The sequence below is a fragment of the Chlamydotis macqueenii genome, chromosome 24, assembly GCF_036417535.1.
Source record: "Chlamydotis macqueenii isolate bChlMac1 chromosome 24, bChlMac1.mat, whole genome shotgun sequence".
Taxonomy (NCBI): domain Eukaryota; kingdom Metazoa; phylum Chordata; class Aves; order Otidiformes; family Otididae; genus Chlamydotis; species Chlamydotis macqueenii.
In genome coordinates this window covers 2,060,934-2,076,710 of record NC_141579.1, presented here as the reverse complement: position 1 = coordinate 2,076,710, position 15,777 = coordinate 2,060,934, and the positions used below count along the sequence as shown (strand labels likewise).

The window sequence follows — 15,777 nt, the reverse complement described above, 5'->3', positions numbered from 1 at the left end:
TAATACTGTTAACAGTGTGCTGTTCTAGCAAGTTTTGGAAATGTAGGAGAGCCCGAGATCACAACCAGTCTCCAAATATCCCTGTGTGCCATCTGTCAGAAGAGGGGCTTGGGTCGTGAAGGTGGATTGTACACATATGTGCAGTAGTTTAGGAAGGAGCCAGGGAGGACACAGAAGAAAGATGTTCCAATTACAATTAAAGATAACTCCTTAAAGCCCTGCTTTCTGCTTGTTAGGGGATTCAGAGGCCTATCCATGTCCATCAGGACACTATTGCTTTGGAGGCAATGGCAGCGACCACAGCAATCTCCTGGCTCCTCAGAAGTGCCCTCCGCAAACGTACCGCAAGCACCCAGGAGCTCAGAGCCTGACAGATTGCCAGCCATGTCCTCCGGGCTATCACTGCCCTTTATCAGGTAAGTGCCAGGTGAAAGCCAGCCCCTTCCCACCTCTACAGCTGACTACAAAACTCCCTAAGGTGACATCTGGAAAAAGTGAGGTAATTCACGTTCACAGCAAGCTAAGAGCCCTTCTCTAAAACCCTTCCTGGCCATTTAGCCTCCCTTTCTTCATTCCTTTCTCTTCCTAACAGGTCTGACCAGGTTTGAGGATTATCCGTGCCCCCCTGGATACTGGTGCCCTGGTAAAGGGGACACTTTCCTTTGTCCAGCTGGCACTTCCAGGATCCAGGCTGGTGCAAAATCGTTGGAAGAGTGCGATCCCTGCGCACCTGGATACTATTGCCCAGATCCAGCACAGACAGGGCTGCCTAACACCCAAGGAGTACCTTGTCCACCTGGCTATGAATGCCCAGCAGGTGACGTGACCATGCTGTTTTCTTTATTTCCAGCAGTTTCTGAGTCTAGACAGCTGAAGAGTGCACAGCAGGCACAGCCACAGCATTTAGCAGTGGCTATAGTCCCATTCTTGCAGCATGGGACTGCAGTCCTGCAGTCATGCAGTCCTGCGGGGGCATGGTCACTGATGGAGTGGCTTTAGAAGTGGTTTTATTACCCTGAAGCCTTTTCCTGGCTTTTGGCCTTTGAATTCCCATCTCTTATTTCTCTGCCCTCCCTTCCTGTTCTTGTTTAGTTGAGGTTCCCGAAAGAAGTGGTCTGGGCTTAGAAAAGGAGCAAATATCTTTCATCATCCAGGGCTAGGCAGTCAGGTGTTAGCACTTCGTACTAAATAGCAAACTGATTCCCAACAGATCTGTGCCCTTTTGTGAGCAGTAGGAAAAGTGCAGTGTTTATGGACAGTCACACTGAATAAAGCCCCCGTGCTCTCTGTCTCCCCAACACATGTTCTCCTGTTGTGAGAATGTCACATAATCAATCACTGTTTCCCCTTTTCTCCACCAGGTTCAGTAACTCCAAAGCCTTGCAGACCTGGCCTATACTGTGGCGCTCGCACAGCCGTGCCTTCTGTGTGCCCTGCTGGGTATTACTGTCCTGAAGGATCGGCGACATACAATAGCCCTGAGCAGCTGTGAGTACCTCGTATGTCTGGTGCATCCAGCTTTAAGTTTCTAAAAACTCTGATTGTTGTGAAATGTGCCTGCGATAAAACCTGATTTAAGGCTTCAACCATGTTCTTTGTGCATTGTGCAGAAGTAAAGGTATCTTTGTAATTACAGTTAGGATTTGGTTACTGCTAAGACCGAAGAGGGTAATTTATGATTTCCACTGGTTAGCTTGTGCCTGGAACCGGATGAGAACCGTTTTTAATTTTGCCCTCAGTTTGCACTGGCCATTGTATTCAGAAATCAAAACTTTTTCCCCCCTTCCTGCCCTGTTTTGCCTTCCAGGTGTATGTTTCCCTACTACTGTCCCCCAGGCAGTGCCCATCCACTGCCTTGTGAAGGAGGATACATGGCCCTCAGCTTGCCCGGACCAAGGGATTCATTTGAGAAATTCTGCAGGATCTGCGATGCAGGCACCTATCGTAGTGACTCTCTCATCACGGCACCCTGTCAGCCCTGCCCAGCAGGCTTCATCTGCCCACAAGGTAAATGGAGCTGCCGTGGAGGAGTGGGGCAAGAAGTAGTACCTGAAACTGTAACTAGAAAGTTTTAAGTTGCGTGTGGGCAAAGCTCTCAATCCTTTACAGCTATAAATTGCTGGTGTGGGCTATCACACCAGTTTGTGGAACATTTGTTGTGGTAGGTTGTTAGAGGAGTTTAGAGAAATGGGTCAAGAGTGGTTTGGATAGTGGTGTCCTGTCTCTCAGGGGATGACTTCTCGGGCCCTTGCAAGTCCTGTTTTTCCAAATTTTGTGACTTAACTGAGAGGCTTGTACTGAATGTATTACCAGAAGTAGAAGAGTGAGCCTGGGGATTCAAAGTTTGCTGTGTGACAGCTACTGCTGCTTGCAACCCTACTGAGTTAAGATGCAGAATAGCTTGACAAGCATTTGAAAGCCTCTGTTGGCTGGGATCCTATGCTGAGTTCACTGACGTGTTAGCTCCTGCTGTGTAGCGTGAAGGAGATCATGGCTACTCACTCTTGCCGCTGGATTTGCCCAGTGAAATAGCTGGGACAAAGTCGTTAAATATAAATATAAATAAATTAAATTGAAAAATACTGAATATCAATTAACTTTATATATAGGTATGTGTGTATGTATATGTATTTGTATGTATGTACATATATGTGTGTAGCTGTATAACTGGAATACGTGGTCTCTGCCTGCCTCTTGGCACCTGGATCCGTGAGCAGCGTCTGTGTCTGAGCCCACTGCTTTCTCTAGGCAGCGAGAGTTACCACAAGAAGCCTTGCCCCAGTGGCCATTACTGCCCTCCCCTGGCATCTGCCCCTCTGCCCTGTCCCCCGGGGACCCGTGGGAGCAGCAGCTTCGCAAAGCATGTAGAGGATTGCCAGGCCTGTCCTGCTGGCACCTTCAATCACCTTCCTGCACAGGCTGCCTGCTTCCCTTGTGGCAGCTCTTCTTCCTCTCAGCCTGGTGAGTTGCTGTTTGTGAGTGACATCTTCAGCTCTGTTTAGAGAAAGACTAAAAAGGAAATTGCCAAGAAATGTGGTTCCCCGACATGGTTTCATGATGGACCACAAGCCCTAGGATCATCCTGATGATGTGTGTGCTACCGATGTCCAGCTGCTCTTCTTCTGTCCCACCCAGAAGGAGGATTCAGCTTTCAAAGCTGTCTTTTGTTCTCTTACACTCTGTTAGCCAGGGGGATTTGATGACATCTTCTTCAAAGGAAGGAAGAGATGAGCAGCCCTGCTAATTCTTGCTCTATCATAGCCTTGAAAGCAGTGCAGTTTCACCAAGAGTACTTTTGCCCTGAATTGGGGAGCTTGTGTTAAGTGCAGGTGTGCTTTTGAGCCAAAATTGGGCACTGTAGCCATGTCCAACTTGGGCCACGATAAAGTGGGAAAAGGCTGGAAAACTGGAAGGTAAGCAGCTAAGCCTTACTCAATGTGCTGTGCAGGATCTAGTGGTATCAAATGGATTTGAGAGTGTGGAGACACAAGAGAGGCGCTTGGCAGCCTTGATTAACTGGGTCCTTACCCTATCCAGTGGCTTAACGTAGAAATTAATGGAGTGCTTGTCAAAATGACACTGCAGCAAATGACCAGCTGGGCCTTTCTGTGTCTCTTGTTAAACGGATACTTCAGGAAATGGCCCCATGATTGTGTTGGTGGAGCAAAAGGCAGGCTGGCTCTAGCTGGCTTGCTTGTTGGCTCAGCTCTGCTGTGGGGCAGCAGATTCCAGGACTGTCACTAAAATGAGTGTGGTTTAGTCAGTGTTCCACACAGGAACTGTTCCTTTTTGGTGAACACAGTTTTTGCCAACTGTATTACCTGATTACCACTCTAAATCCAACCTCTTCTCTAAGGTGCTACCAGCTGTACCTGCCGTGGGCTGAACCGGGCTTTCCAGCAGTCGGATGCCTCCTGTATCTGCCAGGCAGGTTACGTTTACTATGATGAGAGAGGCAAGAAAAACCCCGACAGCAACAGTGATCAGGACTGCCGACCTCAGGTAAAGTCTGGCTTAAAAACAAAGTTGTGTGACATGCAGGAGAAGGAAGGTTGTTCAGTGCTTTAGGCCCTGTCTCAGGGTGTGTAGGTGCATGCCATCTGAGCTCAGTTCTCTGGGCTTCTGGAGACAGAAGAAAGTCCTTTAGCTGTTTTGTTTGAGACTCTTGACCCTTCCTTAAAGGATAATGGCATTGCCTTTTTTACCGGAATCTTGTGAAGCAAAATTCATAAGGGCTGGAGGCAAAAGATTCTTCCATGCTGTGGCAATGGCGAGCAGCCAAGTGTCTTGGATGGCAGATGCAGGAATTTAAGCCTCCATATTGTTACTACAGAGTTCTTGATTAGACCTGCTTGAGGAATTTGGATGGGAAGTGAAATTGTGCTCTTTCTTCTGTGCTTTCCAACAGCCCTTGTTGAAGCTCTGCATTGAACCTTAGCAGCGCGGGCGGGGGAGGAAAAGGATTTTAGGGATGCTGCATCTCGACTGAAGTGCTAGAGCTTGTTTGGTTTCACACATCGGACGAATGTTCTTCTTCCAGGTGGATGAGCTCTGTGCTCCTGGAGAGGTCCGTCTAGCATCTACACGCCAGTGCGTTTTTCCTGAGCGATATGACTGCTCTCCTTCTTGTGGGCCTGCAGGGGGAGAGATTAACGCAGAGCTGGGCATGTAAGTCTCAGCCCAGCCTCTCATTAAGAAGCACTTCACAATTAGTTCTGACTGGCTGAGTTACTGTTCTCGTGAGGTCATTCCAGGGCAGAGCTGTGGGAGGTATTTCTGAGAAACTTTCCATTGCTGGAGTTCCTTTCTGCGAAGATACTGGCCTACAGTCCTCATTCATTGGCCTCACTCCTCTCCCTGTGTTTTGAACATTACCTAGTGATTTTGTGTGCTTGAGTGGAGCCACCAGAATGAACAGTGAGTCGATAAGGTGAGGGTGGGCAGGGCTCACATTTTCTGGCGTAGATACTTTCCTATTAGATTTAGACCAGAACTGAAGAAATCAGTCCTGATTCCCCACTGCCCTTTTAATGCTGACTAAAACATCGAAGCTAGTTCTTGTCACATGATACTACTTTCTTCTTTTTGTGGATGAACTTCTGCATTGCAAAATCTCCTCCCAGCATGGATTGCACAGAAATGTAGTGAGTTAAAACTATACTTTGTTGCTTCCAACTGTTTTCTTTAGGGAGGGATGCATCATGCTCTGTTACAGGACTGAAGCTGATCTCTTGGAGACCGACAGAGGCCTGTAGAGGGTGGAGTATAACATTCTGGCCTTTCAAATACATTGAACAGCAGACAGTACTGGGTGAGATGGACTGTGAGTTTGCTGTCTGCTGTTTTTCGTGGATATACAGTAGGTCCACTCATTGCGTAGATTGTGAGATACTGGAGCTAGCCTGACCATCAGTGTGTTGTAGCTGTTTGCTCAGGCCTTGTAAGTGATCAAGACCTTTTGTCTGCTTTGTAGATGTCACTGCAAGCAGTATGTCTCTGCTGAGGAGCTCTGTGACCAGCTGTGTTTGCTGAGAGCCCCCCAGATCTCCTTGGGCTTTGGCATCAACAGAGAGCTGCTTCTGAGGATGAATGAAGGAGAAGTGAGGGTAAGTATGGAGTGAGGGAATGCTTTCTCAGCATGCGGCTCTGGGGAGAGCACTTACAGATTACGGTTAGGTATGGGGACTCCTGGGGCTGAAGTTACAGAGGGCATGAAGCTGTGAGCAGAAAGAGGCTCAGTATGTCTCATTACCTAGAGTACTGATGTGGCACCAGGTTGGCGCATTACTGAGAAAAGACGGTTTCTGAATGGTGGGGAAAAACCTCACTAGAGCAGTCTTGTACAGCTTAAGGTAAGGCTGGTGACAAACCGGAGGCTGAGTCCAGGATTGACTGCATCAGTGATCAGTGTTCCTCTCTGCTTTTAATAGGAGGTGGCAGACGTTCTGGGCCCAGATGAACATGTGCAGAAAAGCCGACGGGTGCACTTGGTTCTGTTTAGCCCCAGTGGAGTGCTAGGTTTCATTGTCTCCAGCACAGATGTTCTGGATGCATTTCTCACAGGTAGGGCTTGAGAGCCACTGGGAGTGAACCTGAGTTCCAGCCAGCCAAAGCCGTTCATTTCGTTACAAGTTGGCACAGCAAGTGGACAGCAGGTTGGCCCAGAGGGGATTTATTGTCAGACACTCCAAACTGTTTACACAGTAAGGAGAGATGTCATTTACTCTCTGGGAGTAAACAATGGGGACCTCCACTGGCTGCACGATTAGCTTCCTGGGAATGGGTCAAGTAAAGATTGTAGGGTGATTTTGGCCTTCCAAGGAGAAGGAAGCTCCATTTGGAGGCAAATCTGTTGGCAAGTGTGTACTGGCTCCTGAGTCCAGTTGCTCCTCATTTATGGTAGCAGAGCGCTACCATATTATTATGAGAGCAGAACTTGGCCTTGTGAGCTGTAATTCCCCACGGATACAAAATAAACTGTCCTTCATTGCCAAGGGTTGGGTGTTCTCACATGCTGCTCATTTTGTGGAATTCATTCTGTTTTCTTTTGTCGCCTGTGGCAGGAGATTTTTCATCAGATCAGTTACTGCAGAAAGGTCGTCGGGTCCAGAGGACTTCCTCCAAAGATATCCATGCCTTGCCTCTCGTTCCTAACCCAGTAGTGTGTTTGGAAGCGGGAGACACAATCCTTTTCCAGCTGAGCATCAATTCCCATAGTGAGTGTTGCTGAATCTGTGTGCTCTTTGCAGATGTGTGTGTCCAGACCCGTTTAGAGCAATGACTCCACATTTGGTAGTACTGCATGTATGAGCACATTCTCTCACCTCCCTATCTCTCTCGCCTTCAGGGGATTCCAGAACTTTAGTCTAGGCTCTGCCGGTGACTTATCTGGTGTTTTTTTGCTTTTTTAGTGGATTTCTGTAGAATAGAGATGAAATTTTTCCTCTGTTAGAAAGCCTGAGTCTTTGTTGGACAGTAAAGCGTACCTCAATTAAATGAGTTGACACTGCATGGCCCTATAAAAGAAGTGCAGTCACATAGTTCTTAGTGTCAGCTATCCTGACTGAAGTGGGTCAGAGTTGCTGACACTGTGCTGAACTGTTCCCAGATCGTGCATCCAGCCATTACCCTGTTTATCAGAAGCAGCATCTATATAATAACAACCCAAGCTGGGATTTTGGACCCTTCCGAAGGCTAGACCACCTCATCCAGGAGACTCACCTCAACATCTCCTGGTAATATCTGATGTGATTCATAGTGCATGTGTTACAGGCAGGACTTGAGCGAGTCTTTCACAGGATCGGTGGGTCTTTGGCAGTGGGCAGTATGTGAAAATGCCAAAGTTTGGTGTGTTCAAGTCCACGTATTTAACCATCATTACAACTGGAGGCTGAAAGAAGCTTGGATCAACCAGTGCCTTCTTTACTTTTCCCTTTTAGGTTTGCGCATGTTTTCCTGGAGTCTGGGACATACGTTTTCAGGGATAGGACCATTCAGGAACACTTCTTGATTGTGACTGTGAAGGAAGCAAATGTGGGCTGTGACCCCAGAGATGTGTCCTTCCAACCCTCTTCTCTGTTCCAGCTGGCCAGACATGGGGTTTTGAAGCAACAAAATCTGAACTTGGCTCCTAACTGGGCTGCTATCACAGGTACAGCCAAAACACTGTGATACCTACCTTGAACCTTGATGCTTAGCCATGACCTTTCTTGTACCTCTCTGGGTGTGTTTAAACAAGCGCTTTTTTTTTTTTTTTTTTTTTTTTTTTTTTGGAAATGCAATCAAGTCGCTGGCTTTGTCAGCTTTAATCCCTTTCTCCTGTGGAGCTTCCCTTTCCAACGTTCACTGCTCTCTAGCTGAGAACCTGCCTGTGTAGGGGCTGAGGCGGGGAGAGAGGGGAGGAGCAGTTGTGTTTCTCCCCACACCCAGCTTGAAGAATTCAAGTAATTGAGGGCTTTGTTTTCCTTGGCTTGAAAGCAGAAAGTGCCAGTGTGTTTCCTTGATAAACTAAACTGAAATTAGATGCATCATTTAAAGGTTCACTGAAGGCTAAACTCAAGGGCATTTAAGGTCTTTCCTCAAAACTGTACCTCTGTGCACGTACCAGGCCCTTGTCCATCAGTGAGAGGACAGTAAAGCAATAGAAATGAAAGTGTGCCTTGCAAATGTGATCCTTTGTTCTGTCACTTTCAGCTGCCAGTACTGAAAACATTTTGCCTCCTTGCCTGCATGCACCAGATGAGCAAGGGGAGAGGCAGAAGCCCATGTAATGAATGTGAAAGTTGCTAGATGTTGGTTTTGCATGGGAGGGACAGTGTTGAGTAAAGTGGAAAAGGAAGGCTGCTGTTGATACGCACTGCTGTATGGTTTCTCACTTCTTGCCATCCCTCTTGGCTTCCTCAGCGGTGCTCTTTGTTCTGGGCTTCCTAATTGTGGTGCTGACAACGCTGGCTATAGTGCTCCAGCCTGCTGTCCCCATCGTTAGCCCCCTGAAGAGCTGGAAGCCGCGATGGAGGAGCCTGGGCGAGCCACACGTCCCACCAGAGTACATCTTCCATAAAGACAGGTGAACAGCCCTTGCATGGTGTAGGTATCAGAAGCTCAGACCTTGACAGTACAAAAGCATGTCCTGTTGCAATTACTGGCTCCCTCAGTCCTGGATGCTGGACTTCTTGCCACCTTTACAGTACTCTGAGTTCCTGGCTACATGGGGAGTTTCTTGGTGTTACCCAGGAGTTCCCCAGCAGTATTCTCCAGCTCTCTTCCAGTGTAGTGTAGAACAGCTCTGATGAGTCTTCTGCACAGAGTACTACAGCCTGAATTACCTGGCCTAGGCTCCCCCTACATGTTTTCACTTCAAGACAAGAAACCCACTGTTCTGCTTGAACCAGGCTGGTTCAACCAGATACTGCAGTATCTGATTGTACTGAGAAGATTGAGATGCTCTTTACCTTCTTTTGTCATTCCTTCTAGCCTACAGTTCTATCAGATGGTTGGTCCTCGTGGTTCTGGAGAAGATGCTGGCTTTGGAGAGAAAGGAGCTGCGCATAATGCAGGTGAAGTGCTGTGCCAGCCCAAGGTGTTCTCCCATTGGCTTCTTCGCACTTCCTTCCCATCCCGTTGTCTTCTGTTGACTCTCTAGTATCATACTTTGATACCTAAACACCTGGAAATTTGTGCTCACACACGCGGTCACATAGGCACTTTGGCTGCTATGCCCTTGCATGTTTGCACAGCACACACACTCTATCTTAGGTTCATTTGATCTCTTCAGCTGGGGAGTCTAACCTCCTGTCATCAGGACGGGTTAGTGTTTGCTTCCTTAGGAGTTAGGAGGGTAAGTGGCCAGTCCTGAAAAGTCCTTTAAAACAACAATGGGTTCAAATGATTAGTGAAGAAAATAAAGATCTTTAAAAATATTTCCTGCAGTTCTCCTGTTGGTCATTTTAGTCTTTGAAGGCATATGACTCATGGGCCTGGTTTGCCTTGTGGGGATGACCTCATCTTGGGAATTTCAGGGTGTCCATAGGGTATACCAAGTCCAGAGCCCAGCAGATGGCACCATCTAGTGATGCTGAGAACAGCTTACAGAGAAGCAGCACCCTGACAGTTTACTAGACAAGTTAGGAGTTGATAGTAACGCTCTGTCATCCTCCTCCTCACTAAGGAACGAGACCTTCTCTTATGTCTCTTGCCTCATCCATTTTCCTTCTTCACAATACACAAAATGCTGTTGCCCACTTCTGAGAAATAAATTGGAATAGGCTTGTGGCCACTGGTTAAGTGTGAGACTTACCTTGTGTTTCAGAAGAGCGTTTTAGATTGAGGGTTCTGGAGGATTTCAGTGTTCGCACCCTGTATGATAAACTGGAAGATCAGAATTTGCACCTGGCATCTCAGCTGGCAAAGCACAGGACGGATGTGTTGGTGTTTTACAATGGAATCAGCCAGCGGATTCAAAGTCTCATGGTCAGTGTGAAGAAACAATTGAGGGAAGGGGGTCTGGGAACTGTGAAATTTGTAAGATAAATGGTTCCTCTGAAGTGGCAGTTGACTGAGGGAGAGGTTTTACTCCTTTCAGCACCTTATTCTGGCATAAAATAGCTATGCTAATCTCTGTTTTGATAGGAGAGACAGAACGTGGAATTGGTGGATTGTGAGGCTTTCTGAGGGTAATACTGCTGCTTTCTGTAAACAGGACATGGTGCAAGCACTGGATTCTGAAAGCCTGAAAATCCTTGCCAGGCAAAGGATTTGTGGGTGTAAACCTGCAGACAGCAGCTGGGCAGCAGCGGACATTGAACCGTGTGATGAGCACTGTGGCAACAACTTCCAAGCAGGTGAGAGACCCAGAGTGCAGAGCAAGAGAGAAATGTAAGGGTAGCATCAGTGGAACAGGTGAAAATAGGCATAGCTCATACACATGAGAAGAGATCCCACAAGGTCGCGTCTTCCGGTGTTGTTGTAGTTCTGTAAGAGCTGACATCCTGGCTCTGTGTGGGTTCAATGAGAAGAAACGTCTGTCAGGTTAGGAATGCGTAAGCACAGAGGTATTTGGAAGTGTTACACCATAGGGCGTCTTGGAGCCTTCTTGTGGAATTTCCAAAGAAAGGTTGGTTCCTGCTCTTGGTTTTTCTCTGGAGATAATTACAGTCCTTCATGTGGTTCTGTAGAAGTCCATTTAAATTGCTTGTTGGGTTCATTAGATGGTCCGTGGCAAGAGGTTGCGGAATTAATGAAAACTCTGGAAATGCTGCTTGGGAACGCTCTGTACAAGAATGTAGCTGTGAAACAAGAGGTGGAGCAGAAGGTCCAAGGACAGGATGTGGTGGCAGTTGTACCCTCACTGGACAGCCTGGCCAGTGAGAGTAAATCAGAAGCAGTGGAAGGGCAGGTGAGTTGCAGGTGTCCGGTGGGCCATCTCTCACTTTTCTCCTGGTTTTTCTGTTTGCCCATTTCTTTAACTCTTGGGCCCTTTTTATCCCACAGGATCATGAGCTGTTTCAGTATGAGCTCTTCAGTAGGAAAGATGCTTTTTTCAGCTTCCCCGGACATGACGAACATGGTAAGGGCAGTGACTTGGTTGTGGGTGCCAGGGTAACTTTTCAGAAATCACAGCAGAAGGCTGTTTCAGTGAAGTCTAGGTTAAGAGAAGGTATGTATGTTTGCTAATACAGCAAATATATAATTACTTTTTCCCATTTGTCCTATTTCTTACTTTCACATACATTTCTTACTTTCACATATATTTTTTTTTTGCTGAGGCAGACAACTGAAATTTCTCTAGTTCAGGAAAGCCACTTCTGCCTCTTCTATTCCTCCATAAGAGGGAAATCAAGGAATTTAATCCCCACAGACCCTTTACACCTGTATGTTAAGTGGCCACAAGAGATTGGGTGTCATCATCCTGATGAAATGCTAATATGGGGAGGTCAGGAGAATTCTTTACCGTCAGTTCTGTGATCCCCACAGCCTCTGGGTAGGCATTCTCTCTGCTCAATACAGTATTTCCTCGTGGCAGCATGCATGTTGCAGCCATCCGGCCACGAAGAGCCTCTTTTTCCTTTAGGCTTAAAAGTGCCCTCCTGCTTTCGTCAGGTTTAGATCTCCAGTTGGCTTATCTGACTGAGTTGGAGGTGGAGGGCCTGATAGCAGCTTCTCCCCTTGCCAAGACTCTACGTGAGATCAAGCAAGCTTTGGTGAATCTGCAGCCTTCAGACCTTGTTAATCCAGGTAACAAAGCTCAGCCTGTACTGCAGTTCCTGTTTCTCTATGGTAGATAGGATATAAGATTACAAAATACAGGGAGAGAAGTTGTCTCTCATCCTTGATGTGTTGATGCACACACAAATGTCTGCTTTTGAGCTGCAGGTCATTAAAAAGTCACCAGAAGGTCAATAAGCAGACCAAAGTGCTTGACTAAAATTCACCTGCGTAGACTTGTTGCCTTATTTCTCTCAGCAGGTGCTTACATAAACAGAGCATTTTTGTTTATTATGAATTCATATTATCTTTCTGGGGAAAATATAATACAGCCAAGATCTGTGATCTTAGGGAGCAGTTTACCAGCATGAGAATAAGGTGACTGGTTCTCTTTGTGTGTACTGGTTTATAGTAGTAAATAACGAGTTAAAATAAGCGGGATGGCTTCTGAACTGAACGTTTTCCTCAAGCTGTCGCTGAATTTTTACACAGTGATGCTTAGAGTTTGAAATAACTAATGATGCAGTTTAGCTGTCGTTAGGGGGTGCATCGTTTGCATTATTTTGACATGCAGATAGAGCGAGCTTTGCAAAGGCATGGATGTGCTGTCAGTGTGCGCTATGCAGCTAGCCACGTACGCTGGCCTGGTTTTCCGCCCCTTGGACTAGACTGCCTTAGTGGTGGTATAGCAGCCCCTTGCTGCTGTCCACTGAACGTGCGCTCTGCTTTCGTTTTGAATTTCTGTAACAGACAGCAAACAGCAGCCAAGCACGGGGAGCTCAGCCCCCTTCTGAGCTGCCGGATTCTTGGCCTGCAAAGAGGGATGAAGCTCTGCTGGAAATAAAGAGGAGCTGCACTGCACAGAGGATGGAAGAGACGGAAGCAGAACTGTTTAATCTTCTGCAAAGTAAAATGGCCACCAGCTGATTTCCTTGATGAACCTGGCTTCTCCTTGGCAATGGCTAAAGGGGGATTATGGGACAGTGAGTGTGTTTGTGGACAGAGCTGCAGCACCCGAAGTATCAGAATAGAGATGTATTTAGTTAGAGATGTACGTGGTCAAATATGTAATGAATAATCCGTATTCTGTTTGCTTAACCTGGTTGAAATACCTTCACATTTGCCTTGGATTATCAATAATTTGTAGACTTGAGAAGGAAGCTGAGGTTCTTGACATTGCTGACTAAGTTTATACTTTTCATTGTTAGGTCAGTAAAGCAGAAAACACGCGAGGCCGTGGCTGGTGTAAGAGCCCCTGCTTATCAAGGTGTTCTGTACGGCCTCTAGGATCTCTGATGCGAGGGGTATTTGTGGAGGTTTTTCAAGTACAGTTTAGAGCCGTACTTCTGAGCCTTGCCCAGCATCTCTGCGTTGCCTGTGTATGTTTTCAATATACTCATGTTGGTCAGCTGGCAGAGACCTCGAAGATGTGATTTTCGAGTGAAGCACACTTAAACTATTTTCTGTAGTGGTAACTGCAGGGATCAGCGTAGCTGCAGGTGTCTAATGCTCTGGGAGCCTGATGTTTAAACGGAAAATATCCTTCCTACCACTCTTATTCTTTTGGCCTGTCTGTACGATGCTAAGAGAACATGGCTGTGAACTAGGCTTTGCTTCTGTGGAACAGGGGTGGAATCAGAACACCTGCTCCATCTCTTTCTGCACAATATTCCTTAGCTCCAGGTGAAGTGCAGCGACGTAAAATTTCTGAGCTGGCGCAGTACCCTGGCAACCCCCACAGGTAGGCTTCAGCCAGCTGTTTCCAACAGCAAAGCCTATTTTCTTCTCATTGCAGTATTTCGTAGAATCTTAAGGTTGGAAGAGACCTCCAAGATCATCAAATCCAACCGCCAACCTAGCACCGCCGTGCCTACTAAACCATTTCCTGAATTGTTTATGTGTGAGGAGGCTTGTGAACCCACTCCTTCCTGGTTCTGAGACACAGATCTGTGTTTACTCCGTCTGCCTTTGCATAACCCGAGGGGGTATTAGGAGGTATTATGAGACTTCGGTGCCCAGGAGCCAAGACAGAAGCTCTCAGTTTTGCTTCCGCTAGCTGGTGTCTCTGGTGGATCCAGAGGAGAACTGCAAGGTCTTTTGCCCTCGTCTACTCATCTTGGTGGTTCTGTGTTTTCTGAGCTTGCTCCCAAAACCAAAAGGTTTGTTTTGTTTCATTTGCAACTTCACCTTGGGAGAATTTAGGTATTTACTGACACTTTGAAGGGACTTCCAGAAAATGGGAGGATATTTCTGTGACTTGTGGTTCCAGGTTATATTTGTAAAAGGCAGACTGGAAGGCAGTAGTAAATAAAATTTGTCAAATTTTTCATTGTAACAGTTATCCATTGAAAACAAGTTTTTAGTTTTAGATCAAAACAATGACATGTGTATAGAATTTTGCTAGAAGTTTTCTTTTTTCCCCACTGGTTTTCTTAACAAGTACACTTCAGTTATAAGTAAACATTTTTGAGTTTCAAAATGGTTTGGGTCTTTTTCCCCCATAAAACCAAAGAATATCAATGAAAAGACCAGAGTTTCACACAGTGTTTCTTTTCAAGCTCTGTTAATAGTTCTCTGGAAAGAACAAATAAGAGGAGTGGTGCAAGCACTGTTTCTGTTCTACTTCTGAAGTATTTACTGTTGATAGCTCTTTTTCTAGTGGTCTATGGAATCTTCTGGAAGCCCAGCGCTGTCTGGAGTAGCTGTGAAGTCCCCTCACATTCGGAAGGGTGCCATTTCCATGAGACTGTTGATAAGGGTGATCGAGTGCAGAGTCACTTAATTTAGAGTTTGGAGAAGGGTCACAGGGCTGTTGGTTTTTCTTCGGTTGCTTTGACTTATGCCTCTCTTAACAGAAAATGTAAAGACCTTTTTCACCATTCAGTGTAAAGTTCAGCTTCTCTTGGAGAGCATCAAACGCTGCTGTGGCTGAGAGGAGGAAGGTACAGTTGAGTTCCCTGAAAAGGAACCTCTTTGGTTTATGTCTGTGTGTGGCTCTGAGTTCTGAAATGAGCTGGGCGCTTTCTGCCGATTCTGTCTTCCAGTGTGAAACCGTCGTCGGGCTTCCCAGTGTGTTAACAAAGGCAGATAATGTTCCTGACAGTGTTTGTTGCATTTGCTGAGGCTGCCCTTGACTATATTCATTATCTGGTTAATCCTTGGCTCTTATATTTACACAGCTAGATACAGTGCTTTTAAATGCTGTTAGAAGAAAAGGTCCAATGAAAACATCTCGTGAGGTTTGCACCAAGTTGTATGACCTAGTTTTTGCCTTAACGAAAAGCTGATTAAAAGGTGATTATTTTGAGGTGATCCTGAATCATAGTACTCAACTAAATGCACCCAGACTTTGGGCTGTTTTTTGGATGTGGATTACCTTTGCGTAACTGAGACATATCTTGAGTTTAATTGTCATAGCTCTTAATAGCTTCCTGCCCTTGAACCCTGACCCGAACTTCTGTGTGTTGCAGGTAAAATTGAATTAACAGATGAGAATGGTCAGGCGAAGAATTTGCTCCAGAACCAGGACCACTACACATCGCAACTTCTGAGTGAGAAAGAGTTTTGTGTACCACTGTCACACGTATGTAAATTTGCAAATCTCTGTGTTGGAGATGCTAAAGAAATGCCTACACACAGGTGAATGTTGAAAGTTAAAGAGGATTTTTTGTTCTGGATTCCCAGCTTGAGCCTTTGAGCATCCTTAGCGCCACTCAGAGACAAGAGGACCTAATGATGTTGAACGCTTACTGAAGACAGAGCTAAAATACTAGAAACTAGACGCTGAAATTAAAGCTACTTTTGAAAATGGTCCAGTGGAAGTCAGGATTGCCTTTGCGGGGGACAGAGATTTCCTGATAGTTCCCGCTCTACCTCCAGAAAATGTTATTTCCAAAGTTTCTGGTCATAATACCATGCTTTTATCCCTCATAGGACATAAAAGTTCCCAAGAAGCTGTTTTTACACCAGTACTGAAAGATCACAGCATTGTCACTGCAAAGTTCCCGGGTAGGTAGCCTGAAGTCGATGTTTCTACATCTTGTTCTCAAACATGGGAGGAGAGAATATCATATC

The 15,777-nt window shown here is 46.2% G+C and overlaps 1 protein-coding gene across 1 annotated transcript in view; it reads left to right on the top strand.

Annotated features, from left to right (window-relative positions):
- The window catches only part of LOC147597871 (uncharacterized), a 72,846-nt gene extending 58,201 nt beyond the window's left edge, over window positions 1-14,645 (top strand). The window contains exons 35-54 of the mRNA XM_086765994.1: window positions 237-416; window positions 593-817; window positions 1,362-1,488; window positions 1,808-2,007; window positions 2,749-2,961; window positions 3,857-4,002; window positions 4,541-4,668; window positions 5,474-5,606; window positions 5,931-6,063; window positions 6,564-6,716; window positions 7,109-7,235; window positions 7,440-7,651; window positions 8,404-8,566; window positions 8,974-9,056; window positions 9,809-9,969; window positions 10,199-10,340; window positions 10,707-10,894; window positions 10,990-11,065; window positions 11,605-11,733; window positions 14,559-14,645. Coding sequence (XP_086622120.1) covers window positions 237-416; window positions 593-817; window positions 1,362-1,488; window positions 1,808-2,007; window positions 2,749-2,961; window positions 3,857-4,002; window positions 4,541-4,668; window positions 5,474-5,606; window positions 5,931-6,063; window positions 6,564-6,716; window positions 7,109-7,235; window positions 7,440-7,651; window positions 8,404-8,566; window positions 8,974-9,056; window positions 9,809-9,969; window positions 10,199-10,340; window positions 10,707-10,894; window positions 10,990-11,065; window positions 11,605-11,733; window positions 14,559-14,635 — 2,996 coding nt within the window. The 3' untranslated portion in view covers window positions 14,636-14,645. The remainder of the gene's footprint in view (window positions 1-236; window positions 417-592; window positions 818-1,361; window positions 1,489-1,807; window positions 2,008-2,748; window positions 2,962-3,856; window positions 4,003-4,540; window positions 4,669-5,473; window positions 5,607-5,930; window positions 6,064-6,563; window positions 6,717-7,108; window positions 7,236-7,439; window positions 7,652-8,403; window positions 8,567-8,973; window positions 9,057-9,808; window positions 9,970-10,198; window positions 10,341-10,706; window positions 10,895-10,989; window positions 11,066-11,604; window positions 11,734-14,558) is intronic.
- Window positions 14,646-15,777: the final 1,132 nt, after the last annotated feature.